Source organism: Rhinolophus sinicus, chromosome 10, assembly GCF_057876585.1.
Source record: "Rhinolophus sinicus isolate RSI-liver-muscle chromosome 10, RSI-T2T, whole genome shotgun sequence".
Taxonomy (NCBI): domain Eukaryota; kingdom Metazoa; phylum Chordata; class Mammalia; order Chiroptera; family Rhinolophidae; genus Rhinolophus; species Rhinolophus sinicus.
In genome coordinates, this window is record NC_142510.1 from 7,923,563 (window position 1) to 7,949,201 (window position 25,639).

At 52.8% G+C, this 25,639-nt stretch overlaps 1 protein-coding gene across 11 annotated transcripts in view; it reads right to left on the reverse strand.

The window, feature by feature from the left end:
- Positions 1-293: 293 nt before the first annotated feature.
- Positions 294-25,639, reverse strand: part of CLEC16A (C-type lectin domain containing 16A) — a 189,967-nt gene continuing 164,621 nt past the window's right edge. For 8 of the 11 annotated variants that reach the window (XM_074323098.2, XM_074323097.2, XM_074323096.2 and 5 more), the window contains 2 exons: positions 10,705-10,866; positions 294-1,177 (listed from right to left, as the gene is read on the reverse strand). In XM_074323098.2, coding sequence (XP_074179199.1) covers positions 813-1,177; positions 10,705-10,866 — 527 coding nt within the window. In that variant the 3' untranslated portion in view covers positions 294-812. Of the gene's footprint in view, positions 1,178-4,621; positions 4,746-10,704; positions 10,867-25,639 lie in introns of all 11 variants that reach the window. The other 3 variants (XM_074323101.2, XM_074323100.2, XM_074323099.2) reach the window with 2 other exon arrangements.

Below are 25,639 nucleotides of genomic sequence, written 5' to 3' on the forward strand. Positions count from 1 at the left end.
GCTGGCCGCACTGTCCCCTCTCAGGAGGCTGCCTCGCAGAAACTTTCGGCCCTCTCTACTCTGTGTGTACCTGAAAATACATGGTATTCTGTTTAAAAAATACTCTAAACTTTCCCAGAGGTGCTTTGTCATCCCACAGGCTTGCAGAGTTAGTAATAAAGAAATAATCACTTAAGAAAACAGAGAAAGCCAGGTTGAGAACTCTAAACCAAAACATGGGAAGTTCAAGGGAAAACGAAAATGAAACAGTAGTCTTACACTTTTTACATGACATCAAACCTTAGCACTAAGGATTTTTTTGGACTTTTTCTTTTTTTTAAATAGATGCTTTTAAAATAAATGCTGTTCACTTGCTGCCAAAAGTGGAAATAAATACCCAAAGGACATGTTTATCGAAGTTTGCTTTTCTACAAATGTCGACCTGCAGTGACCTTGTCCGCTTCTTCTGGGCACACTGGGGAAGGTGGCGGAGGAGCTGCGAGCCTGGGGAGGCCTGGCTGATGAGAGCAGTGGTGCCTGTGGGTCCTGCCACCCCAGGGCTGCCGGGCTCCGAGACCAGGAGCCCAGCCTTCTCCCCGAGCTGGTACCTTGGTAATCTGGCTTTGTTGGGCTGTCTCCAACAGTCCCAGCCCGCCTCAGAGAAGTGCAAAGTGGAAGCAGAATTCAGAGGAGCCAAGGAGCGCAGGGGTGGGTGGTGGACGTGGTCACTGGGGGCCTTGGAGAGCTGCAGATGCTTGCCGTCTTGCGAGTGGGTGGCACCGGGCCCCTACCAGCAGGGCCACACACACAAAGGGAGGCTGCTGGGCGACGACTCAGGGCTCGGTGGGGCCCACTGGCCCCGAGGGAGCAGCCTCCTCATCTGGGGTCACTGTGCCCTCTGCCGCGGGTGTGGGTGGCGGGGGGATGCCCGTGGGGGGCAGCAGGGTATGCAGGCTGTGGGGGTCAACGGGGGGCACGAGGGTCAGCGACTCGACGCTCAGTGTGTCGGCAGTGTCCTCACACAGCAGAGAGATGCTGGGCTGCTGGGCGGGGGTGAGGCTGGGGGACAGGCTGGCTGTCTCCACGTCCCGGCTCCTTGCCGGGCTCTTGCTGGGCCTGGCGTCCGCTTCCGTTTCATTGAGGATCACCAACTGGTCAGGAAGGTTAGGCTGAGGCTGTTCCGTAGTCATGGGGTCATCTGGGTGGGGAGGGGGAGACAAAGGGACACTTAGCTTTGAGACACTCTGCTCCCGCTGGGCCCCTTTGCTCCCATCCTGAACAAAGGCCCAGGGAAATCTGGGTGGGAGACGGTAGTTTTGAGGGGACACCTTGTTCCACTTCTTCCTTCTGGGGACACAGAAGCTGGTAAATCCAGTCTGACCTAGGCCTGGGGAAAAATCTGTCGGGGGCCCAGGATTACCCTCACTTGTGATGCAAGGGAAAAATGAGGGGCGTGTGCAAAATCAATGAGAGGATTATGGGTGCTGGGAAACGGCCCAGGAGGGCTGTGTGTACGACTACATCCTCCAACACCTGCCTCATGATGAACAAGTTTAGGGAGCAAATGGGCTTGGGTGTGCTTATCACATCACGCCATTTCCAGAGTCTAATTTGGTCACATTTACTCAAGACGGAACTTACTGCAATAGGGACCCAAAAAAAAAAAAAAAAAAAAAAAAAGGAATTCTATAGAACTTTGCAACTTGCAAAACCAAACCCAAACCTCAGACTGTGGTTTGTCTCCCGCGCCTTCTCCACGTGCTGAGTCAGCACTGGGAGGCACTGTGAAGGCCGGGGCCTTTCCTGTCTCCCCCAGAGAGAAAGCAGGAAAGCAGGGGAGGCTCCGTCCCATACGGCCATTCTCAGAGTGGCTGTTTCTTTTTTGGTGCTTTTCAAAATTCTTGATCAGATGGCAGACAGATGGCCTGATTTGCTTTCCAGAGATGGGTCTGCCTGGACAGCAACACCAGCCGTGACTGGAGTGCACTGTGGAAAACATTTTCTAGGATGTCACATGCCAGTAATTTGAAGCCATTGATAAAAAGGCTGTGGGCACCTCGCTTGGGTAGCAAACTCTTATTTGTCCAGATCGTGGGGTTGACCAGCCATGGGCAGGAGGTGCCAATGACACTGTGTTGAGCCACGAGTCTGAGGCCCTCTGGGGCCTGGGGATGGTGGTCGCCTTTCTTTTGTTCAATGGGATTCCGGGTAGTTGGGTTTTCTTCTTCTTATAAGTTAAGCCAAAACAAAACAGAAGTGCAAACTGAACACAGAGCGAAAGAATGGACAAACCAAGAGCAAAATAAAACCAAAGGGCACACAGAACGGGATGAAGGAGGAGGGGGTGAGGACCCCTGCTGTGGAGGGAAAGCACAGGCCACAGGTTGTCCCCCAAAGCACACGTCTCGGCCTTTCTTCCCACAAGACTCTCAGGCAAGATGAGCTCTACGAGGTCCCAGTTAATGTCTTCATACGGACTTTTTTTTTAAAGAGAGAGAGAGAGAGAGAGAGAGAGAGAGAGAGAGAGAGAGAGAGAAATAAGGCCAGAGACAACCACAGCATGGGGCTTTGGGTGCTGTGTCCTCGCCCTGAGTGGGTGGCAATGGGGCCACCCGTGAGCCCTAGCGGAAAAAGTGATTTGAATGGGGTGTGAGCTGAGCCCAGAATGCCGAGTAAACACTACTCCACAAGCATTCTGGTTTCTCTTTTATGGGACTTTGCTCCATTCCATAAGGACATCTGTGGTGATGGGCTGGTTCCAATGCCCAGGGTCAGGTTCTGACCCAGCACAAACTGCCCATCACTCATCACAACGTGTGTCTCTCTGCGACGGGGGCTCACCTGCTCCGGTGGCCTCCACCTCACTTCACCTGAGCGTGTCTGTGAACTCCTGTACACATGGATCCACGCGTAAGCTGAGCTGCTGATGGGGCAGTTTAGAAATGACTAATTCTCCAAATGGCACTTTTGTGCCATCTGGAGACAGAGCTGCAAAGCATTTCCTTCATGCTTTTCTCAAAACTTTTGTGTAAGAGTTCCCTTTTTGCTCAAGCCTGCATTTGCATGCAGATATTCAAAAAAGCTGGCAGACTGTTTCCCTAACTCCTACCAGGGTTTTCGGTGATGAGAATAATCAAGGAAGTTGGACAGTTGCCAACAGATGTATTAAAAAACAAACAAATCAACAAACAAGACCAAACACACAAAACTGGTTTCTTCTGTAGGAAAAGAACCAACAATTTTATTAAAAGGGTCCTTTCCACCCCCGCCCCATAAAAACAGCTTTTATTTTTTTAATAAGAAACAATACCCTTCTCTTATCCGTCACCTCCAACACTGCCTTACTTTTATTTATTTTTACTTCACTATTATTTCTTAAACTAAGAACTGTTTCCTGAATGTGATCTTCACATTTATCCATTCAAGGGGGGGGAAAAAACCCCAAAACTTTGCCAGGTTTTCACCAGAGGGAAATTACCCAGTGAGGACCCGTTTTCTGGTCAACTGCTGAGCTGCAAAGGTTACTGCAGCTGGCATTTTTGAGGTCTCAGGCCTTAAGCTGGGGCTCAGCCCAGGAAATGAGGGATTCGGAGAACATTCTAGCTTCCTGGCCAGGGGCCGAGGAGACGACTGGAGGCAGAGAGGGAAAACCTGGACATCCAGGTTTCCACGAGCGATGCTGGCTTCCCCGGGGCTCTGCCCCGAGCTGACCACCCTGTCCCCGCCAACACACTCAGAAGCTGATCTTTTGCTTTGGGGCAGGGGCTCAGATGACTCTTGTCGAGCGAGTGACAAGTTTTGAGTAAAAATCTGGGTTTGATGTGCTCAGTTTGGAAAAGGTGGGCCTGAGTGATATGGGAAGAAAAGAACAGCACAGCAAGTCGGAGGGCAAAGCTCAGAGAAAACAGCTTTTAAACGCGAAAGATGGCAGAAGGCTCCTGACTGGCAAGCACAGCTGCCCGGTGGGAGGGCACACGTGGGAAACCCTGAAAGCAGTGGGCCCTCCGAAGCGTGCCACCGCGGGTCAGCGGCCCCCAGACCCACCTCGCTGCTACTTGGAGCACTGCATGTAAGAAGGGGGACAACAGAGTCACACCCATTGGTGCGTTTGTAAGTGAAGTTACTTTTGGCCTCTGGCTGGAACGTGACTGAATCTACCACTTAGCTTTGAGCAAGGCCAGGGAAGAAAAGGAAAAAGGAGAAAAAAAAAGAAAAAGAGCTGACTTCTGGGTTGCTTTTTGCAAATTCTACCACCTAATCCTTGTGGCCCAAACTGGGGGGACCCTATGAGGGCTCGGCTGGAAAACCCGCGTCTAGCTCAGGGCCTGTGCTGAGCCTGACGCTGGCCTGCCTGGCATTTCATGGAGAATGACAGCGTTTCCAGGCTGCCTGGGTCTGGCTTGGCAGAACGGACATAGGGTCACGGGTCTGGGGATTTGGTCCTCAGATGAGGTGAGGCTACAAGGGGAATGGGAGAGCCGGCCCGGGGGGAGCTGAGGACATGCCCACTTCAAGGATGGCTCCTGGGTCACAGCCTGGTGTCCTCAGAGGCCCGGCTGGCCGTGCAGAGCTTGCCGACTGTGGAAATGCAGCGTGGCGAGGGGGCAGTGAGGGCCCATGGCGGCTAACGGAGGAGACCTGCCTGCATTGGCTGTGCCAGAGTTGCCGTGACAGCTGCCGTTCGAAGCACTAAACCCAGTGGCCGCCGTGACTGTCGGCCTCCGACAGGCTGAACACTCGCCGGCGTCCTTTCCTGCCACTCCTGACTAGAGGGAAACACAGCGACAGATCATAGAAAGCCTTTAACAACACGACAGAGAAAGGTGACATGGAACGGGGGCACAGAGCAGAGACGGACACTAAGCATTGATGAGAGTATGAGGGGAGCGGGGGCAGCGCCCCAGCAGGTGCTGTGACAGCCGGGGCGTGGGGCGCAGCCCCCCATGCAGGTAAGACACCCCCCAACACCCTCCCACCGCCCCGCCCAGGACCAAGTGGTGTCGGGACAGCTAAGAACCCAACCATTCGCTCATGGGACTCAGTCGGGTAAAGACAGTGAAGGTTTGGTCCTGCTGGAAAGGAGAGAGCTGGGGTCATCAGCAACCTCTGGTCTCGGTGAGAAACCTCAGGGGCCAGAAGAACAAAACTGCCCATCAGTTTTCGATGCGAACCAGCAGTTAAGATGCAAACCTTGCATATCTGGGGAAGTGTGAGGAGGGAAGGCTTGTGTGGTTGGGGACCAGAGCCAAACCAGCCAGGGAAACGAGCAGGTTTCTGACCTAGCTGAGGCGGCTGACGGTTCTTGGTGTCATGGGGCTGAAGCCAACAGCACAGGACTGAATTCTGGGAAGGCCTCGGACGGGTGAGGGGCCCCGAGACCCCATCCCCAGCCACGAGGTGACAGTATCCAGGTAATACTCTGCGGACCTGAACCTTTGAAAACCAAGACTGAACCACAGAAGGAAGATCTGAGACCAAGTGCCAAGCGGCCAGGGGGTGAGTTCTTATCGGCTGAAACAAAAATGTTAGGAGCATCTCCCTGGGAAGGAAGAAACCATCATTTCTGAGACAAACTGGGGATTACGGCAAAGCTTAAAATTAAGGCCACATACCACAACAAGGTGAAAGTACCTAGTGCCACTGAACTATAAACTTAAAAACGGTTAAAATGATACATTTTATGTTATGTATATTTTACCCCAATTAAAAACAATTAATGCCATGGAGAAAACTGGGAAGAAAAGAGAACACAGTTTGCTCGAGTTTCTGTCCTTAGAAGTCCTGCCTGACTGGTGACCAAGTTCAGTGACATGCGGTCAGTATTAGGCTGTCTGGCTCTCGGTTGGCCCATGTGGGACTGTGTCCTGGGGTGAAGGTTGTGTGTTCAGACAACTGGCTCGAGAGCAGGTGAGGACAGGAGGGAGGGCTGGCAGGGCAGGACGCAGTCCCAGTCTGGCTCCCAGCACTGGGCCACCAGGAGCCAAACTCGTTCCTTCTGTAAACTCTGGGGAAGAGTCACAGTGGCCACATCTCATAATTCTCTGGGCTTTAAGAATGGACATTGGAAAGCGCAGGCTGGCCTGCACTCGGACTTTGTTTTTTTAACAAACGATTTTCCTTCCTCCTCAGGGTCACTCACCCAGAACGCGTGTGACGTGCAACAGATCTGGAGACGGGAGGAGCAAGTGGCCGGTTAAGGAGCCCGGTGTGGGTCACAGAGCTGTTGTCTGAGACGGTTTGCTTATCGGAATCGCCACGCACCGTGTGTGTGTGAGGGCATGTGTGTGCACTTGTGTGTGTGAGTGTGCACGTGTGAGTGTGCGGGAGCACATGTGTGTATGTGCGTGCGTGTGTCCATCATGATATGTGTGCACAGGCGAAACTCAGCAAATATTTCCAACATATTCCTACGGGGCCTACATCTGGTTCCAAAATTGGGTCTATTTTCTCTTTCCCGCCATATGTTCTCTCAATTTCAACTTCTCAAAACCATAAAGTGTTTAAGGAAAAAAAAAAAACTGCTGACGCCAACCCTGTAATTTTCTCACTGGGGAACCAGCTGAGGCCTCTCGGGCCAGCTCTGCTGGTGAGTGGGCGGCAAGACGCCGGGTTCCTGATGCCTCCTGGGGCAGGGTGCCCAGCTCGCCCCAGAAGGCCATGACCGGCTCACAGCACACTCTTTAAAGGACAGTGGGGACAGGTCAATTCATGCATGAGGTGGTAAAACCAGATGGTAAAGTCCCCTTGGCACACCGTTAACAAGTAACTAATTGGCGATGAAAATAAAAATCCCTCATTCCCGACTCTTTCTGGCTGCCTCCTTTGTTTACCAGGGAATTCAGTTTTGACCTTTCCTTCTGCCTGCGGGAGGAGGGGGCAGTACCTGCTAACAAGCCACTCACAAGTGTCTACAACCTGCTCTGGTGTACAGAGGAGACTCAGAAGCAGGAGCTCCCAGCAGAGGGCTCTCTGGGGGCCCCTCTGGCGGGGTTCCTTCCCCCTGCAGTGAGGGGCCTGCAGCCACTGCTGGGTCATAGGCCTCGGCCCTGATGGGCATAGATCTTTCTCAACACAGATCGCCCCGGTCTATCTTTTAGGGCAGAATTTACAGGTCAACCCCGGGGACATGGGGAAAAGGAATCAGCCTGTCTCCTGCCAGGTTCCAGGCTCTTCTTGTGTGTGAGACCCATAGGCTGCCTTCCTCACGGAGCCCTGACCTCGTTAAGCCCTCATCCTTTGGCTTCAATCCCCAGGGACACCTCCTCTGGAGCCTTCCGGCCCCTCCTGCAGCTGTTCAGTGCTGTCGGAGACCCCTGCATGTTTCCTTTGTCATAGTTTATAACTCGACACTTATCTATGTGGTTGACATGCTTTGCTTCCCTGTATCCCCAGTGCCTGGATACAGTGGGGACTCTACAAAATCCCGTGTGTTCAGAAAAAGTTAATACAGTGGCAGAGGGGCACGAAGGCCGAGGCAGAGAAGATGAAGAGAGACAAGCCACTAAAAGGACGAGGGGCTGGCGTGGGGCTGGTTGGTGGAGGGACCCTATTGAGGTCATGTCTGACATCCACCAAACCCCAGTCGCTCAGACTGAACACCCCATGGGGAGCTGAGAAAATCTGCATTTGGGATAAACATGGGCATCTTTCAAACCCAGGCAGGAAATGGAAGGTCCCCTGAGCTAGACAGAGTGTGGAGGTACAAACACAATGGGGCATCAGAACAGTTTCATGCCCTCCTTCGGGGATGGGCCCCTTTGGGCTGACAGAGACGTGGTCATCTGGGGTCTAATGTGCTGCTGCTTTGGGGGACCAGCGGGCTTTCCCGCACAGGGGCTGCACAGTCAGTGGGCCTCTGTGGATGGTGCCTTTTTGTTTGGGCTCTGGAGCAAATGTGCACATTGGAAGGAGACAGGTGTGCACCTCAGGGGCTGCCCCCAGCCGGGATCCAAACCCGGGGCCCAGGTCTCTGGGACACCCCTTGGAGGCACTGAGACCAACAGAGGGACCCCATCGATAATCCGCTGGGTTGTTTCAGAAGGTGGAGCTGCCAAGGCTTGGGTTCACAGCTGGCTCCTCCGCTGCTGGCAGCATTACCTGGCCAAGCTGCACCCCCGTGTTTTCAATTGTACAGTGGGGTTCAGCGTGGGGTGTCTGTGAAGCACTTCCGAGCACAGTGTCTGCCACGGGGGCTCAGGTTTGGGAGGAGCGTCTCCTGAGACGCCAGTGTGCAGTGGGTGCCCACGCCGTGTGTCCACTGCTCAGATAGTGTGAGGGCCACCCCTGGCTTTACAGACGTCCTTGTACCACTCCAGGCTTCAAAACCATGGAGCGGACGCAGAAAACAGGGCCCGTCTCATCCCCTGTGGATGGCATCTCTCGTGTGCTTTCCCAGCCCAACACCTGACTGGGCAGTGTGGCTTCAAGACAAAGAAACCACTGGAGTTTGCTAATTGTGGCTGCAGAGGGCCTGGCAGCTGCTCTCCACACTGGGGGCTTCCTGGACTCGGAGGCTCTGGAAACACAGGGATAGGAATGCTTCTGATTCAGCACTGTGCCCTCAAAAACCGCTTTGAGGACAAGTGGCCCCTTGGCTGGGCTGCAAGGAGAGGCCCTGTCGTCCCCCCCGCCCCACTCCGGCCTGGCCGGCCCTCCAAGGATGTCGCCTCTGGCAGACTGTGGCCAGGCCCTGAGGGTGGAGAGTCTGCTGAGCAGGCAGCACAGGGCCAGCCTGTCCAAATCAGACGTCTGAACCCTCAGCCACCACTCCAGGCCGATGGCAAGCCAGGAAACTGGCTGAAGGGCACCCGTCCCAATAAAGCCTGCCTCCCTACTTCCATCCTTGGCTTCCCGTCCAGCATGGCTCGGGGAGACGCCAGGCACAGGTCAGAGCCATCTGGGTAGACCTGCTCCTACAGGGAACGTGGAAACCCCATGTGCTGTCCTCTGGAGGGGCCCGGGAGGCTGAGGGGTGGCCTGGAGGTTTGGCATCGAGAGGCAAGTCAATGGTGGTCCTCCCGAGACCTACCCCGTTCATGGGCTTAGGGACAGAGCTGGCTCCTGTGGCCAGGCACCTGTGACGGGAGGAGCTCACGCTCTCTGATGTTCTCTCCTAGGGATCAATAGCTGGGTCCTTGGTTAAGAGCCCTCATTAGGAGGTGAGTTATTTCAGTGTCTGCCGAGATTCGGACAGGCAGGCTGGGCCTCAGGCTTTTACTGTCAGGCAGCGTAAAAAATGGGGACTCACCCGCTGGCCTCTGCAGGCCTGCTGGGGACAGACCGAATGGGCGCAGGCACCTAGGAGGGCCTGACCATCACTTATTGACCGGAACTGCCTGGCTACCCGACAGCCAGGCTAACAGCCCCTGGGTTTCTGAGACAAGAAGACATGTCATCAGCACCGTGTGCAGGGGATGGTGGGGGTGGGGAACATATGGCTCTTTGCTGGTTTCAGTTTTAGGCAAAGAAGTGTATGGCTCATTTGTTCGCTTAGCTCTTGGTGGTGCCTCCTTAGAAATGAAAGGCGCACATAGCTACACCAGGAAAAGACCTCTCCTCCGAAACGCAACTGTAAGTATATGGGGTGCACACAACACAGACACAGCAACGTGCATACATGAGCACACAAACACGCAACCCTGCACTTTGGCCCCCAGAGCCAGCATGAGACCAGGCGGAGGGCTGTGCTTGGCTTCTGGAGGAAGCTCTGTCTGAATTTCCCAGCTACAAGCCTGGAGACAACAGTGGCAAGTCTTTGGATGTGCAGCCAGCCTTAAATCGAGCTCAGAAACAGCTCAGAAAGGGTGGTCATCTTCCCCCCGCTGGGGCAGGGAGAGGAAATATAACGGGTGAGGGCTCTGAGGGGACTTTGCAGGAACAGCGAACAACACTGAGCGTACCCAAATGGGGGTGCAGACCACAGTCCCTGGGGCCCTGCAGACCCATGGGGTCAGGCAGCTGGGGTGTGAAATATCACACACTCTCAAGGCCACTGCTGTCCCTGCTCGGGCCCTGCTCCTCTGGCTGCGTTTCAGGGCTATGTTGTTCAGGAAACAAGCCTGGTGTCGTTACTCCTGGGATCGTACACAGCGTGAGGGGCTCACGTGTGAGGGGTTCATGGCAGCTGAGAACAGGGGGTAGAGGGGGACACCCATTTACACGTCCCATTCCAGGCTCCCTGCTTGCGGGCTCTCTCTGTGCCACGTCTGCACTTGTGTAAGTTACAGGAAGGTAAGCTACGACTCTAGCACATCCTGACACTCTCAAAAGGCTGGCAAGGTACGGCCACGGTCACAGGCGACTGGATTGCACCAAACATTTAAAGAGGAAACTGGTACGTTACAGAGGGGAAAAAAATTAGCAGTGATAAGATTCTTTTCCAGGCTTCAAACCATCGCATCTGGGAGACCCCTCCTTGTGACATCTAAGACTTTGGAGGTGATAAGGGGGAAGATTCAAGCTCGGCCTGCCTGCTGTCCATCCCCTCCAGCTCTGCAGTCAGGGAAGGCCTTTCAGTGGACCAGCCTGCAAAAGGAGTGATTGCTACCCTGCAGGGGGCTACACCAGTCGGCCCGTGCACGGCATCGTGGTGGACTGAACGTGGAACACTGAGTGGCAGTGTCCCCAGACATGGCAGCGAGGAGAAGCTGGGTATCAGCGGTCTCGGCATCGAGGGGTTACAGGGTTCCCCAAAGTCCCTCCCGCACTGTAGCACGTGGCCAATACCTGATGGGCTCTGGGCAACAGACGGGGTGGACGATGAGCTGGCGCCTCCTGAGTCGCAGTGGCTGCTGCTCGCGCTGCCGCTGGGGCTCCCGCTGGCAGACGGTGATGGCGAGGACAGGGACGGCGAGCTGTGCTGGTTTATGCACTGGGCCACGGCAAAGCCTGCAAGAGAAGGTGTGGCATGACGGGAGGGAGGAAACAAGCCAGCCTGGCAGGAGGGCTGCCACTGCCCAGCTGTGTGTGGGTCCCTGTCGGGCACCCCCCACCTCAGAGCTGGGGTTGGGGCCTGAGTGTAAATGCCACGCTAACCCACCTAAACCCAGATCCTTGAAAGTCTGGGTCAGCTCCCCGGAAGGAGCTGACCTCACCAGTCATGGGACTGACCCAGACACACTTCGAAGCTGTTTCAAGGAAAAGGGGGCAGCCAGCCATCAAGCCGAGGAAAGGACTGTGAGCTGTGAATCTGAGTGTCGGATGCCGGCTCAGCAACGTGCTGGCTGTGCCCTCGAAGCGGACAGGGCCACTCGGCTATAGGGCTTCAGAGGTGTCCTGGCAAAGTTCACACAGAGACGTGGGACACCCTTGCGGCAAAATCACGGGGCCTTTGCTGACATGCCCGAATTCTGCCGAAGGCGGGACACCAGACACGGGGCAGGAGGGGGGAGCCCCTGAGACTCCCTCTGCCACAGAATAATGTGCTCCGCCCTGGCAGGTCTGGCGAGTTTGGTGTGGGAAGGAGGAAAGCTCTGGTGAAACACTATCAACTACAGTCATGCACCGCACAACGACATTTTGGCCAACGACGGCCATCCCATAAGATTGTAATGGAGCTGAGAAACTCCTGTCACCTCGTGACACCGTCATACCGGTAGCTGTCACAGCACCAGTTCATGGCTCACATGTCTGTGGTCATGCCTCTGTGCCACCCGTCGTAGAAGTTATGTACATGACATAATACTTGGTCGTGATAATAAACCACTCTGTTACATTGTTATTTTAGACTATAGTACTTCTACTTATAAAAAACCAGTTTGCTGTAAAACAGTACGCCAGGCGTGTCACACAGGTAGCCGCTCATGTACCTCGTGGTCACCACGTCTCCTGATCTATCGTCTCTTGTGCTTGACTCAAGCTCGTGCTGTACAGGCTGGTAGCCCAGGAGCAAGAGGCCACGTCATATAGCCTAGGTGGATAGCAGGCGACACCATCTAGGCGTGTGTCACTCTATGATGCTTGCATAGTGATAAAATCGCCTAACGACGCATTTCCCAGAACGTATCCCCGACGTTAAGCGGACCGTAACTGTATAGGGTTTCCCATGGCCCTCAGAGCAACTCTGGGCTGGGAGATGGGGCAGCACGTTTCTGGGGTCTGCGGCTTCCCAGCATGGGGTGGAGGACCAGCTCCACGCTTTGGAGACTGAGACCTGGGCAAACCCTGCTTCACCATGGAGAAGCATCGGGACACATGCCCAGCGTCGTTTCCCACCTGCTCCCTGGGGTGTCACGTCCACCGTGCTGGGGAGACAGTGACAGAGCGCTCATCCGCCACCTGCACAGGCCTGGGCATGCGGTCAGAGCAGTGTGTTCTATGACAAAAGGGGGCTCTCCTGCACGAGCCCGCCTTCTTCAGTGGGGAGGTGCTTTCCACAGACCGTGACGTCTGTGCTTTTCACAGTCTGCTTTTCTCAAGTTTGGGCCACAGCTTCTGATTTTATTCCCTAAATACACGAAAGCTCTCAGGGACCAGAAGCCTCGTTGGTGATCTCAGGGGCCTGTGCAGACAGACGGCGCTGGTTCCTGCTTCTGTGCCCGCGAACGGGGCAGGACCACAGTGCTCTGTGGACACCCCGGCTTCTGCCCCCAAACGCAGAAGCAGCACCAAGTCTGGGCAGGGGCACAAGCCCTCCTTCCAGCTGAAAGCGGGGACCCCGACCCTCGTGACCAGTCACATCAAACCTCTGCACTGCCTGAGCGCACTCACCCCAGCCAGCCCCAAACCCCAGCTGCATTTCCTGAACCTCGCACAGTCCAGCTCCGGCTGACACTTCTTCCAGAAGGTTCTCCAGGCCCTGACATCGCCTTTCTCAGGCCTCAGGAGAGCGGCCGAGTGTCGAGTAGGAGTCAGCAAACTACGGCCCGTTGAGTGGTGAATAGTTTTGTCGGCACAGCCACGGTCCTTTGCTTTCGGACCGTCCGTGGCTACCTTTGAGCTACACCAGCAGCGCTGAGTAGCTGCACAGCAACCGCCGGGGCCGCAAAGCCTGGGATATGTCACTCTCTGGCCCTAAGCGAGCCTGGCAGAGGATGGAGCAGGGGCTTGGGCTCCGGGAAAGCCTGGGTTCCATTCCTGGTCTGCTCACTCACCAGCCGCGGGGCCCTGGGCAAGTCTGCACTTCCCTGAGCCTCTTCCCTTCACCCACTGGTGGGTGGGCACAGGGCCTGCTGAGGGGCGTGGTGTGTGCAAGGGGCCCTGCTGCTCTAGTCCCCCCAGGACGAAGGGGGACCCTACACCTGGCCACCATGGAGGAACTATTTTGTACGGATGTTTGTGTGAAGTTATTTTTGTGTAAGGATCAGCTGTTTAAGAGCCGGGTGTCTATTTATACCCCCAGCCAGGCCCTCCTGGTTTGGGGTGAAGCAATGGCAGGCCACTGTGAGGCCTTGTGGGAAGCATGGTGGGTAGATTCACCAGCCCCTCTTTTGTACAGGATGATACTCCCCACCCCCACCTACTGCGGAGGCCTGCTGGCCGAGAGAAGGGCAGGATTAATATGCTGGAATTCTCAGAAAGAGGCACTGTGTGATATATGGGGGTGGGGGGGGGGGCGGCTCAGCTGAACTATGACAAACAGGGACACATCCAAACACCAGTCAGGAAATTCCCCAGGGGGGATCAGCCCCACAGAACCAGCTTTACAGCTGCTCCCTTTTTAATCACTCCAAGTGGTAACCCCCCAAGTTCACAAGCTGTTTACGTGCCTCAAAAATGAGTCGCCCCTCAACTAATCAAAATGTCAAGGTGGCTTTTCCCAAGCCATGCATTTATCAGAGCCATGAACAGGAGGGCCTGCAGGGTGGGAACAGTTAGGACGAAGCCTCGTACCCTCCCGACAACACCTCGGCCCAAATGGATGAATGACGGGGCTGTCACCAACGTGGTCACTCACCCCTTCTCTTAAGACACACGTCTTCTCTCTCACACTCTTTAAAGCCCTGGTTTATTACTGTAAGACATCTTCGGGGGGGGGGGATTGGGGGGTAGCACACAAGATGCTGCAGCTGCAGTCAGGCTACTAAAGTTCCTTCATTTGGGGAACGGACTGGGGAGAAGCCACAGGTTGGCAATACGTACCGCATACCTTTTATATGTTAAATAGAAACATAGAGTTAAATAGAAAAAAAGTCATCATCCTCTGATACCGCCCGTTTGCAGGGTCTGGCTGAGTAGAAGAGACTCAACACATCTCTCCATCACCTGCTACTACTAAAAATCCACCTCCCTGCTTTCCAGCTTTTCTACTCTCCCTTCCCCTCCCCCATGGCACTGGGAACCCAGAAAGGCTCAACGGTGGGTTGTTGTTTTTTTGTCATTTTGTTTTCTGTTGGGTGCTCAGACTCCCCCTGCAATTCCAAGGGGAGCTTCTTCCCAAAGCGAGGTGATGACTGCTTTGGGTCAGTCTGACGTGGCAGAGGGTCACGAGGTCTCTGGAGAGAACGTAGGACCAGGGCCCGTGGCCGCAGTGCCTATTTTCCTGTGCCATGTCCGGCAAGGTAGCTCCTGACGAGCCCACATTTGCAGAGAAGCCAAAGGGCTTTCTGGACATGAGTCAGAAACACTGCCTCGTACTTGCACACACACCGACGAGCCAGGGGTCATGGGACAAGGGTACAGGCAAAGGGGCCTCCCTGAGAGCTTCTCCAGCAGATAAAATTCTTGGCTCACCCTGAATATGTCTCAAGAACAGCCCACGGAATGTGTATCAAAGGCCCTATGGATTTTCACACCACCTGACTGATTCCACATCTAGAAATTTCTGCTGCAGAAGGCACTGTGGGTAGACCCACAGAGTGAACTATGCAGGTGTTCAAAGCACTAGTGTGTGTAACAGGGAACTGGAGACAACCAGAATATTCCAACAATTAGGGAAAGGCCAAACGAATCCTAATATGTCTAGATGCGGAAATCCTCTGCTACTGATAAAAATACTGCTATAAAAGAAACCACAGTGCCGAGGGAAACTCTCAAGACAGAGTACGTGAAAACAGGTTAGAAAAAATATGTCCCACATGCTCCCAATGTTGTAATAAAATAGAATAAAATGCAGTCTCTGCCTCCTTCCTTGTACGGAGCAGAACAGACTTGGAGGCGTTGGAGCTGAAGTCATAGGGTTTTATTATGGTGAGTTTTATTTTTATTTTTTATGCTTGCCTGACTTTTCCAAGATTCCTGCCATGAAGATCATTTTAAACCAGGAAAAGAAGGGAGGATGAAGGAAGGGGCACAAGATGCCTGGGAGCTGGACAGGCTCCCGGGGCCCTGGGGTCTGCTCTGGCCCCCAAAGCTCTCGCTCCCGTACTCACTAAGAACCTCCTCAAAGCTGGGGCCAGGCGGCAGGCGCAACGCTCCAGAAACAGGTGGACCTGCGCCCCTGGCGAACCATGTCCTCCACTTTCCAGGAGCCTGGGTTCTCCAGGGACAGGCCGAGTCTTCCTGCTGTCCTCTGGCCCCGTTCTGCCAGTTATTCTGGGAAGATAAACTCATGAGTAAGTCTCTGGCATTTGTCAAGTACAAAAATACAACAGAAAGGTCAGCCTTCGACTTGAGGTCCCCTGATAGAGGAAACACTGGGGCTGGGAGTCAGATCTCCAAGTGTGCGTCCTAACTCTGCCCAGATGGCTTTGCGACCCTGGGCAAAACCCCCTCCTCTGTCAGTGAGGATCTCTTGGCTTAAATGGTCAATAGTTTCCTTCTTACCTTTAAATCTGAATCTGATTTGAACTCTATGAGAAGACACTGCAAAATGCACCTCGAATCTACTGTGTACGCACCCTTTCCCCTTTGGATAGTCCACCCACTCAAGCTCTTCCCACAGAGCACCTGGGAGCTACGTGACTCAGAGTCCAGAGCTGCCAACAGCAGCCCAGGAGCTTGCAGACGTGATACGCTTGGCTCACATCATGTTTGTGTCTGTTTGTTTTCGGTACCGCCGGTTACACACTGCAAGATTTTACATACAATGCTGGATTTCTGGCTTCTTACAAAAATAGGAAGATCTGGCATGTCTGGGCCCCATTCTCACATGGCAGCAACTGGAAAGAGTAAGTGAGCTTGTTCCTCCCCTCTCCAAGCATTTCAGTTGTTAATCTCTGCCATTTATTCTTAGGTCAAACCCACAGGACTCAAGGCAGTGCCAATGCCCAGAGACCTTTTGTGTCAGCTCCCTCCTCAAACCCTACCCCCCAGAACTATTGGGCGAATGTGTCAAGATGAGGCCGCCTGCCTCTAGAAGTCTAGGCGGACCCTCAGACTGCATGACAAGATCCACTTTCTCTCCGCCGTAGCTGGGCTGTTCCCTCAGTCTGGAATTCCCTCTTGCCTCTTTTCAGTTTTTACAAATCCCTTCCCTATCCTTTAAGGCTCATTCAGCTCAGGGCCAGCTTGAGCAAGAGTTTCCACAGCTGGGGTTAACTGTTTGCTCCCCTGTGCTCCTGCAGCTTTTCCTGTCTACCTTGGGGCCTCGTTGGCTGTATAGGAGTTCACCTTCTTAAGGAGGGCCCAAGAAACTTGACCGCAAAGATGCTTTGTTCTTTTGGGCGATGACTATCATTACTTTCACAGCTAGCACCTGGAATCCTCTGGGGTCAAGAGGGGTTTGGATAGCGTTTCTGATATTGCGAGCTGCCTCTGAATACCCACTCTGCAGTTATGGAACCTGGCAGCTAGGCGTGGCCATGTGACTAAGTTGTGGCCAATGAGATAGAAATACAAGTGGCATGTTGGATTTCCAGGAAGGCCTCCTAAAAAAAAAAAAAAAAGAGACGTGCCTTCTTCCGTTCTGTTCCCTGAAACACAGACGTGATGGCTGGAACCCCAGCAGCTATCTGGGACCAGGACGGTGAAGCACGTATTAGGGAGCATTGAGCAGGAAGAGCTTGGGTCCCTGATGCTTTTGTGGAGCCCTTGACTGCCGTCACCCAGGTTTCCTTTACCTGAGAGGGAAATAAGCTTCTCTTTTGGGGTTTTCTTTACTATGTGGTTGAACTTAATCTTACCTGACAGTTGAGAAAAAAGCTTTGCTACTGCAGGGATGTAAGCTGAGCTCCTAGCGATCAGGGACTGGCTGACCCGAGGTTCCGGGGTAGGAAAAGCTGCCCTGCACTTTCTGGGGGAAATCTAGGAGTAGTGGGGTGGGGAAAAAGAGGGGAAGAGGCCATTGAGATGGAGGACACGACTTTCCCACAACCCCCTAAATCTTTAGGAAATGCTCTTTCAACTCTTTCCTTATGTGGTGCAAGTGGACTTTTCTGGTGGAAGCCAGTGAAGGGGCTGAGTTTCGTCTGGGTTCACACCAAGTCACACAGAGAGCCTCATGCACGAGGGCCAAGACCTGGAAACACTGGGGGTCACAAGAGATTAAAGGCTGCATGGCACCGGCTAGAGAACTGGGGCGTTTGAGCCAAAGGTTTCCTAAATCTCCGAGGAGCAGGAAGGCCTCAGCTGACCTCTGTGGTCTGCCCAGAGCTTGTGCCATTTGGCAGGGTGGAACTCCTCCGAGGATCTTGGTTGTGAGACTGAATTACAATTATTTCCAGTTAAAAACTGGAAGATGTGAAAACTACCTAAGCATATGGGGAATCCCACAGGGACCTTTCAGGGAGCTGAAGTGGAAGGAACCCGACTCTCTGAGAATTCGTCTCAGGGATTCTGACCTCTACTGAACCGGCCCTGCACACATTCCCCATAGCCTCACCCCCCACAGACGCTCTTTCTTCCGTATTACCTGCTTCCAGGAGGGGTTTGAAGGTGGCTTGTATTTAAAAAGCCAAAGCCAAATGCCACAGATACTAAATGCTGAAAGCCACTAAAACACAAACGAAATGACCAGAGGCCAACACTAAAAGGTGGAAAGTGAAAAGCTAAACCAGGACTTTTACCCGTGGGAGGCTGTTGCCACTGCTTGACTCCGTACTTCCTGGGAACCAAGACCTCAAGGAAAACTGTGGCAGGTGACCTGGCTCTCGAGACAGTCCAGTCTGTGCGCAAGGTCCCTGTCCTAGTACACTCTGCCTGGGGAATGTCCCCAAAGGCCGCTTCCTGGAAGAGAGCTGCCCGACAGGAGGTGGGCCTCATTCCGGAAAGATCCTGCCACATCTCAGGGCTTTGCAAACTGCTTCCTCAACAGCAAAAGTCTAATTTCTACACAAGATGAAAATGGAGCCACCCCAGCTGTGCAGTGCCTTACGAAGGGTGCTTTTCCCTTGTTATTTCCAGACACCTCTGCAGATTCTACTTTTGAAAATACCCGACATGGCAGTAGGTACCTCAAAGGCTACGAGCTACAAACTTGAGAACCATGGGGTGGGATGGGTGTCATTGTAAATGAGGCGAGGGCTGGGGTGAAAGGCTAAGAGTCCTGCCATGTGCCATCAATGTCCCCTTATCTGATTGTGACATGACGCTGAGAAACAGTTCTCTCCTTTCAGGAGAATACATGGGCCCCAGTGCATTCAGCCTGTGGCAGGGAGATGCTAAGCACTGGTGAGAATGGAAAAAGCTGCACCGCTGCCCGGCCGCTCCTGACTGCTGCCACCCTACTGTGGCCATGGTTTCCTGTTCAAGACAAGCTGGGTATCCGGATTTTCACGGGAAACCTCCTGATTTGTAATATCGTTGACAACTGACTTCACATTCCTTTTGTCAACAAGAAGCAGGAGACCCCAGGGAGGCCAAACCAAGTGCATCTCCTGTCCGTGTGGGTCACCGACCACAGTCTCTGTTCCGGGCTGAGACCCGGGGGTCCCATGTGCAGGCCGCCTTTCCCAAGCTCCTGACATGTGGGGCTTCTGAGTCTGAAGCCCATGACCCTAAGCATTTAAGTCTCAGACAAATGTATTTCAAAGAAGTCCAATTTTCAAGAGACCTCTTTTAGTGAAAAGCTCTAAGATTTAGAGGGGAGAGCTGTCTGCCCTAAGAAAAAAGCGACATTCATTTATGCTTGTTCCGCACTGAAAAGCATAAAATAAAACCCACCATGGGCTGATTCAGAAGCAACCCATGCATGTTCGACCGTCTTGGAGTTGAATGAGGACCGAGGGGCAAGCGAGGGTGCCCCGAGCTTGCCTTCCATTAGCAAATTCACTCCGCTCGGCCTCAGCTCAGGTTTCCACCATGTAATGTTCAGATTTTCCCACCGCCCCTCAATGCTGGGAAACAGCAAAAAATCAATGGGCCTTGTGACCTCGCGCACAGAACTGAAGACAGCAAGTGCGGCCGTGGCCTTCTTTCTCCCCTCTCTGGCTCCTTGCTTGCTCTGCCCTCTCACCCCACCCCTCCCCAGTCTGCTAGGTCCCTGGGGCGAGAGAAGAGGGGGTGGGGTGGGACTGAGTTTGGGACTTCAGCCTGCTGGTGGCTCTGGACAGACTGTAGGCACAGGGTCTGCAGGCTCCTCGTCCACGTTTCTGACTCAAGAGGCGGTTCCTCCCCACCACGTGGGGGAAGGTGGGAGCGGTGGTGGTCGGCGGCCATTATGTGTGTGTGTGGGGCAGCCACACTAGAAAAACCAAACTACCTGCAACTGTTCAAAGAGCATGTGTATGGGGGAACGGTGCTGAGGAGGTAGGGGTCAGAGTCAAGTCCAAAACTGTGTACCACTGGGCCAGCGGAGGCCTGTGTACTCACCCGGAGTTCCTAAGATATTTGCACAGAAAAGAAGGAATCTAAAAACATGGGTGCAGCGTTCAGAACGGCAGCAACCCTGCAGGCCAGCAGGACCCGGAGGTCCCCCACGGTCCCCTCACTCACTGCGAGGACTCTGAGGCTTAAAGGCAGGTAGGAGACTCAATATCCACATAAAACCTCCCTGTAGGGAGCCACATCGAGTTACCCTTCAGGGTCGTGGGCGCAAACTCTGGGCCTTAGTGGCAATCTATGGGCTTTCCCCCAGCGGTCACCCTGTGATTTCTGACTTGCTTCATGTGTACTTTCTGTCCAGCCCAGGGGGCACACTTGCAAATTAGGCATCTGGGAAAGAAGGGGGCATTTCTACTGCCTCTCTTGGCCAAACCTGAGCAACCTCACCATAGGCGACCCCTGAGATCACTGACTGGCTGTACCTCAAAATGCTTAAAGACTTTTATTTCTGGTTGATTTTAAAGGGATAACATGTCCAATACATAAAAATAGCTGGGAACTTGCAGAATCCTTTTGCCTATAGCTCTTTATCCATGGATAAATCCTCCTGGATTTTAAAGACTATACTTGAAAACCTGCAGAAAAGAAAACATAGTCTTTCAGTGTGTTACTTTCTCTTTGCACCACATCTTTCCCAACTTTGCCCTTCAAAGCTTCTGGATGTTTTTGCTTCTGGGTGAAGCCTGCCTGAGTAGACTGCCACCCAGGGGAGCGAGCCAAGATCTAAATGCCCCTCTGGCTGCCAGGGGGCATCTGGGCTATGAGACCACCAGTACCCAGCCATGCTCAGTTGTGTTGGCATCCTTTAGCCAGCGCGGACGTAAACACCCTGCAGGCCACAGAGGGTCGGCCGGCATGCAGACACGAGTGGACTAGGTCTCCTACAGTGGCACAACCTCGCTCTGGGTTTTTAAAACTGAGGATTGCCAGGACGTGGGCTTTATTCCCAAGGCCAGGGTCTCGAGCTTGCCCAGCCCTGCCCTCCTCTGATGGCATTACCGTCTGTACATGAGCAAGCAAAAAGCTCCACAACATTCTCTCAGCAAAGGCGCTAGAAAGCTCGTCTGTGGCTGTCCCGGCTGCCTGTCTACTGAGGCAGTGAACAGGGCTGAAAGAGCAGCGAGAGGGAGACAGGTTAGACAGATATGGGGAGGGCTTCTAGACGCAGGGAGGGGGTCACAACCCCTGACTCCTCTGGCCCCAGGGCCTCAGGGGGTTGGACTTGGAACTACTGGCCGGGGCGGGGTGGGTCAGCTACAGCTCTGCTTGCACAGGACCTCTTGAGGTTCTCACAGGCCCGTGGATTACCTGATTCTTTCCAGCAAGTCTCTCATCTCATCAGCCTGCTCTGTGCTCTCAGGCCTGGAGGGGTAAGGCCACGTGGTACCTTCCACAACGACATATATACCCTGCCACGTGTAGGGTGTTCTACAAGGTGACAGTGTGCAAAGGGGCGGGACAATTCGTTTGGATCTTCAGCAGAAGGCACGAGCACGTGACACATATTTAATCCACTCCACAGCAGAATGGTACACATGGTCCTGCTCCAGGCGCATGTGTTTGCTTTCAGCGGGGCTACATCACCCAAGCCTCTCCCACCTTGAGTTTTCCCAGAGTGGAGTTAGACCAGACCAGCTGGGGACGATGTTCTATTGCATGTCATCTACGAACAGCCTGGGTCTAGAGGGGTCAGGTAGAATCAGGGAATGTGTGCAGGGCCACACAAAGACCAAGCTTCAGAAGCCATCCCTGAGGTCATGGAGCAGACAGGATGGCCAACTTCCATCTTGCCTGACCCCCATGGGGCACACAAGCCAGCAGCTGTCTGTACACACGGCTCTGTCATCTTGAAGGGGGGAGGCCTAAGAGCAGATTCTTGGGTCCGGCCACCCTGGGTGGGTATGCGACTCGAGGGAACCACTTCCGCCGCAAGCCCGTGGCTCTCACATGTAAAGTAGGGAACGGAGGTGACAAAAACACACGTCCAGGGCCGTGGGGACCGAATGGGTTGATATAGTCTAAGTGTTCAGTTAGGGTGAGCTGTTTTGATGACTTAACTGGCATTTAAAGTACCTGGAAGTTGGGCCCAATGAGGTAAGAACTGGGGATTTTCATTTTTATAAATGTCTTTACACACGGGGGGACGTGGCAGAAGCAATGGCTCAGCTCTTTAGAGAAAACAACACAAGACCAGGCGAAATTCTTCCTCGTGTTTGCTGTTGCGACTCAAGGTTTTGGGAGTCAGTAAAGAGCTTTTCTAAAGTAACTTCAAATATCTAAGTTTAAGGGATTTCTCTGAAAACAGTAGATGAGAAAATGGGGTGTTATTTTCACCTCAAATCTTTAACGTTTGGGTTCAAGACACATTTGACTGTGTCTTAGTATTTATTTGCCAGAGAGTTGAACGATTAGGGTGGAACCGTATGAAACTGCTCGTGTTCAACCAACATGACCCCCATGAAAATTACAATTTTATACAGTTCAACCTAATAGGAATTTCTCTCTCTTAAAGATCTCCACTGGAAACAATCCATGGAGAGAGGAGAGGGGAACAGCCAGCTGTATAGTCAAATGACTAGTATTCCCTACTTCTCCCTTTTCAGTTCCCATTTCTCCCGTGTGTGTGTGTGTGTGTGTGTGTGTGTGTGTCTACACACGTGTGTGCTCCTCTCTCCAGCTTGGATTCATCTTTACATTTCCAAAAGGCAGCTGCTTCAACAAAATGCTTGGAATAGATCTTGGCATTTAAGGAGCGGTATGTTTTCTTGATGGAAAAGCCCTGAAAAGGGGGCTCACAGGATTCGGAGGGGCTTCTCGGAGGGGCTCTACGTGACCTGCTTTCCCTCTGCCTCCATGCAAATGCTAAGCCTATGCGTTTGGCGCTAATATCACCCCAGCTATTCTGCATTTGTAGTTTTGACTATTTTTTTTTAGTATTATTAATATTTCATCATAAAAGTATTGATTTCCTTTAACTAAGAGACTTTAAAGTTTGCTGCATCCTTAAGCATGATTTTATTATGTCTTGGGTCCAAATGTTTTTCCCTCCCCCCAAAGGAATGCTTTTCCTTTTATATAATGTGTGTCAAGAAGAGCAAAGGAATTGATTCACAGAATTCTGCATTACAGGCAACTTTGAAGGGACGTACATAGAGGTATAGTGGATAGACATTTCCTAAACATGACCACAGCGTCTCATTAAGCCTTTTTATCTGTCAAAAGTCAGAACCAAAGCACAACATTTGTTTTAAAATACAAGATAGCTCCAAGAAAAGCTAATGTGGGGAATATGAAGCCAACCGTAGACACGACTCCACAGCTTAAAAGTCCTTACAAGGACTCCAGGAGGCATAAACACCTCAGTTTGCACACTGTCCTCTCCCTTTAACGAAGCTGCTAGAAAACAAGTAGAAATACAGCTGGTGTGGGGTTGCCCAGCAGAAGATCCGTTTCCCTCTCGATCTAAAGATTGCAAATACCGGCGCCAGCTGCCAGCTGCAGCGTTAGGGAAAGAACGCAGGTTTTACAGAACCCATCCAGGAAGCGGGCGGAGGGCAGTAACTGGCAACCCAAACACAGCGCTCGCAAATGTTTAAATATTGAACACCCTTTCTCCTTCCTGTCCATTCAATATTAACTTGGACCCACAGCACCGCGGACATTGACCATTTCTTCCCAAGAATCCAAGACACAATGGACAATGCTCAGGGCCGTGGGTGGGGATGGGGCTGAGATTTTGGTTTCTTTCTTTCATGCCCTCGATGGAAATCCTTTACGGTCAGCCCCACGTTTTCAGAGCCATGGATTCCTGGAAACGTCTCAGCCTTTCAATGACCCCTGGCGCCCGAATGCAGATGATTAGTGCCCCAAATATTGACAGACTGGACTTTCTTCCCTTTCCAAACAAGGGAGCAGTGTTGGAGGAAGGTGGCGTGACAGATGCTGCCGCCACCGGACAGGGAGGCTGCAGAAATGTCATTCAGACAGGTGCTCTATTGTCTGGGACGTACACACAGCCCTCCGCTTCACCCAGGTAGAAATAATGCCATGGTGCCATGTGAAATGTCAGAAGTGCCGTTTTAAAGAAAAACGAATCTGCCTACAGCCACCAGATGTCCTTTGCTCAAACAACGGGAGGGGCGCCAGTGGTGGACCAGCTCTGACACATGAAAGGAAGCACATCGGATGTCAGCAGCCTGGGCCGGCAGCCAAGCAAACTCAGACAGAGCCTGGGCCGGCACCGTTCCTTGTGGAGACGAATATTTGGAAATGTAAACCTAAAATCTTTCCAGAAAACACGGCAGCACCTTTTCTTGGGAACAAATAAGGGGGGTAGGGGGCAAGGGTAGACCATCCATCATTTCCATGAAGAAACCAGCCACCCTCCTGTCTAAAGGAAGTTCCTTTGGACTGTTAGCAGGATAAGCGGATGGGTGACCAGCGTTCGTTTTTCCTGGACTTTTATCTGTTCAAGTGAAACTGTCCCAAATGACCAGCCTACAGACCTCACTTGCCTTTAAAAGACAGCACTACCCTGGAGATCGATGTTTTCCCCTGAAATGCCAGCTAAATGTATCCTCCCCTGCGTCCCGTCTGGCGAGCGGGGAGCAGCACAGGCCCTGACCTGCTGAGTGAAGCATCTGTCTTCCCATGCCACACCCTCTGAGCAAGAGCAGCGCAGCACCTAGCCCTGTGCCTTGGTTCATCGTGCACACAGCCCCCCACGCCCCTTCTTTTAGGGATTCCTCTGCTGCCTCTTTCTCTGAAGTCCCCACGAGTTAAGCTCTTGCTTCTGGAATTCTTTATCTGAGTTCTTCCTCCGGCCCCAGCTCTCCAAATCTACCCCAAGAAGCCATTGGGTTGGCGCTGTTTGAACGGGTTTTGGGAACCCGCCCGCATCCCCACCCCCGCAAAGTGGCTGATGGTTATTATTTGATTTGAAGGAATGGGGTGATGTAGGCTGCCGCGGGCTTAACAGACTGAACTGAACCGGAGAACTTACTTCTTCCCTCTCCGGGTCTCTCTTGGCAAGCTGCCCTGTGAGTGAAATTGCCCTCATTGATTTAATGCCTGATGCCCAGAGAGCCTCGTATTTCTGAAGTCTTTATTTGTATATGCGGTTGCAAGGGAACATGTCCTAAACAGACATTTTGAGCTATGGTTTCTATTTTGCTGTTAACCTGTGGACTCACTCTCTTTTTGGCAGGAAAAAGAAGTGAAAAAAAAAAAAGAGATTTGTCAGAAAGAACACAGGTGCCCAGCTGGCAGGCACGTGCACACATGCTGTAAAAAGCACTGTGCTTGAAGCACCCAGCAAGCTGACATCTCCGGAGAGCCCCAGAGAATGAAAATGCGGGGCTCAGGGATGGCCCGTCGGGCATCCCCCACTCTGCTTTCTGGAAAGCGACCTGGCAGGGTGCTACCAAGAACCTCAAATATAGGTATTCCCAGGGACCCTAAAGAATGGTTTCTAAAGGAATAAAAGGAACTATGGGCAAAGATTTCTGTATAAGGACGGTCATTGCAGGGCGATTCACGGAGTAGTAGAAATAAGTAGCCAATATGAGGGGACTGACTCGGTACATTCTGGCTAATCCAGACTGTCACGGGTTGAATTCTGCCCTCCGGCCCCAATTCTTATGTGGACGTCCTAAACCCTAGTGCTTCAGAATGTGACTTTATTTAGGAATAAGGTCATTCTGGAGGTGTCATTAGTCACAATGAGGTCAGGAGGGTGGCCCTAATCCGATAAGAGTGGTGTATTTAGAAAAAGGGGAAATGTGGACAGAGGCATACATAGGGACAGCACTACATCACGCTGAAGGCAGAGCTCGGGGTGACGTTTATACAAGCTAAGGGACAACACGACTGCCAGCAAACCACCAGGAGTCAGGAGACAGCCATGGTTCCTCCATTACCCTTGGAAGGCACCAGCCCTATGGGTCCTGATATCAGACGTCCGGCCGCCAGGACAATGAGACAATACATTTCTGCTGTTTAAATCTCCCAGTTTGTAGTGCTC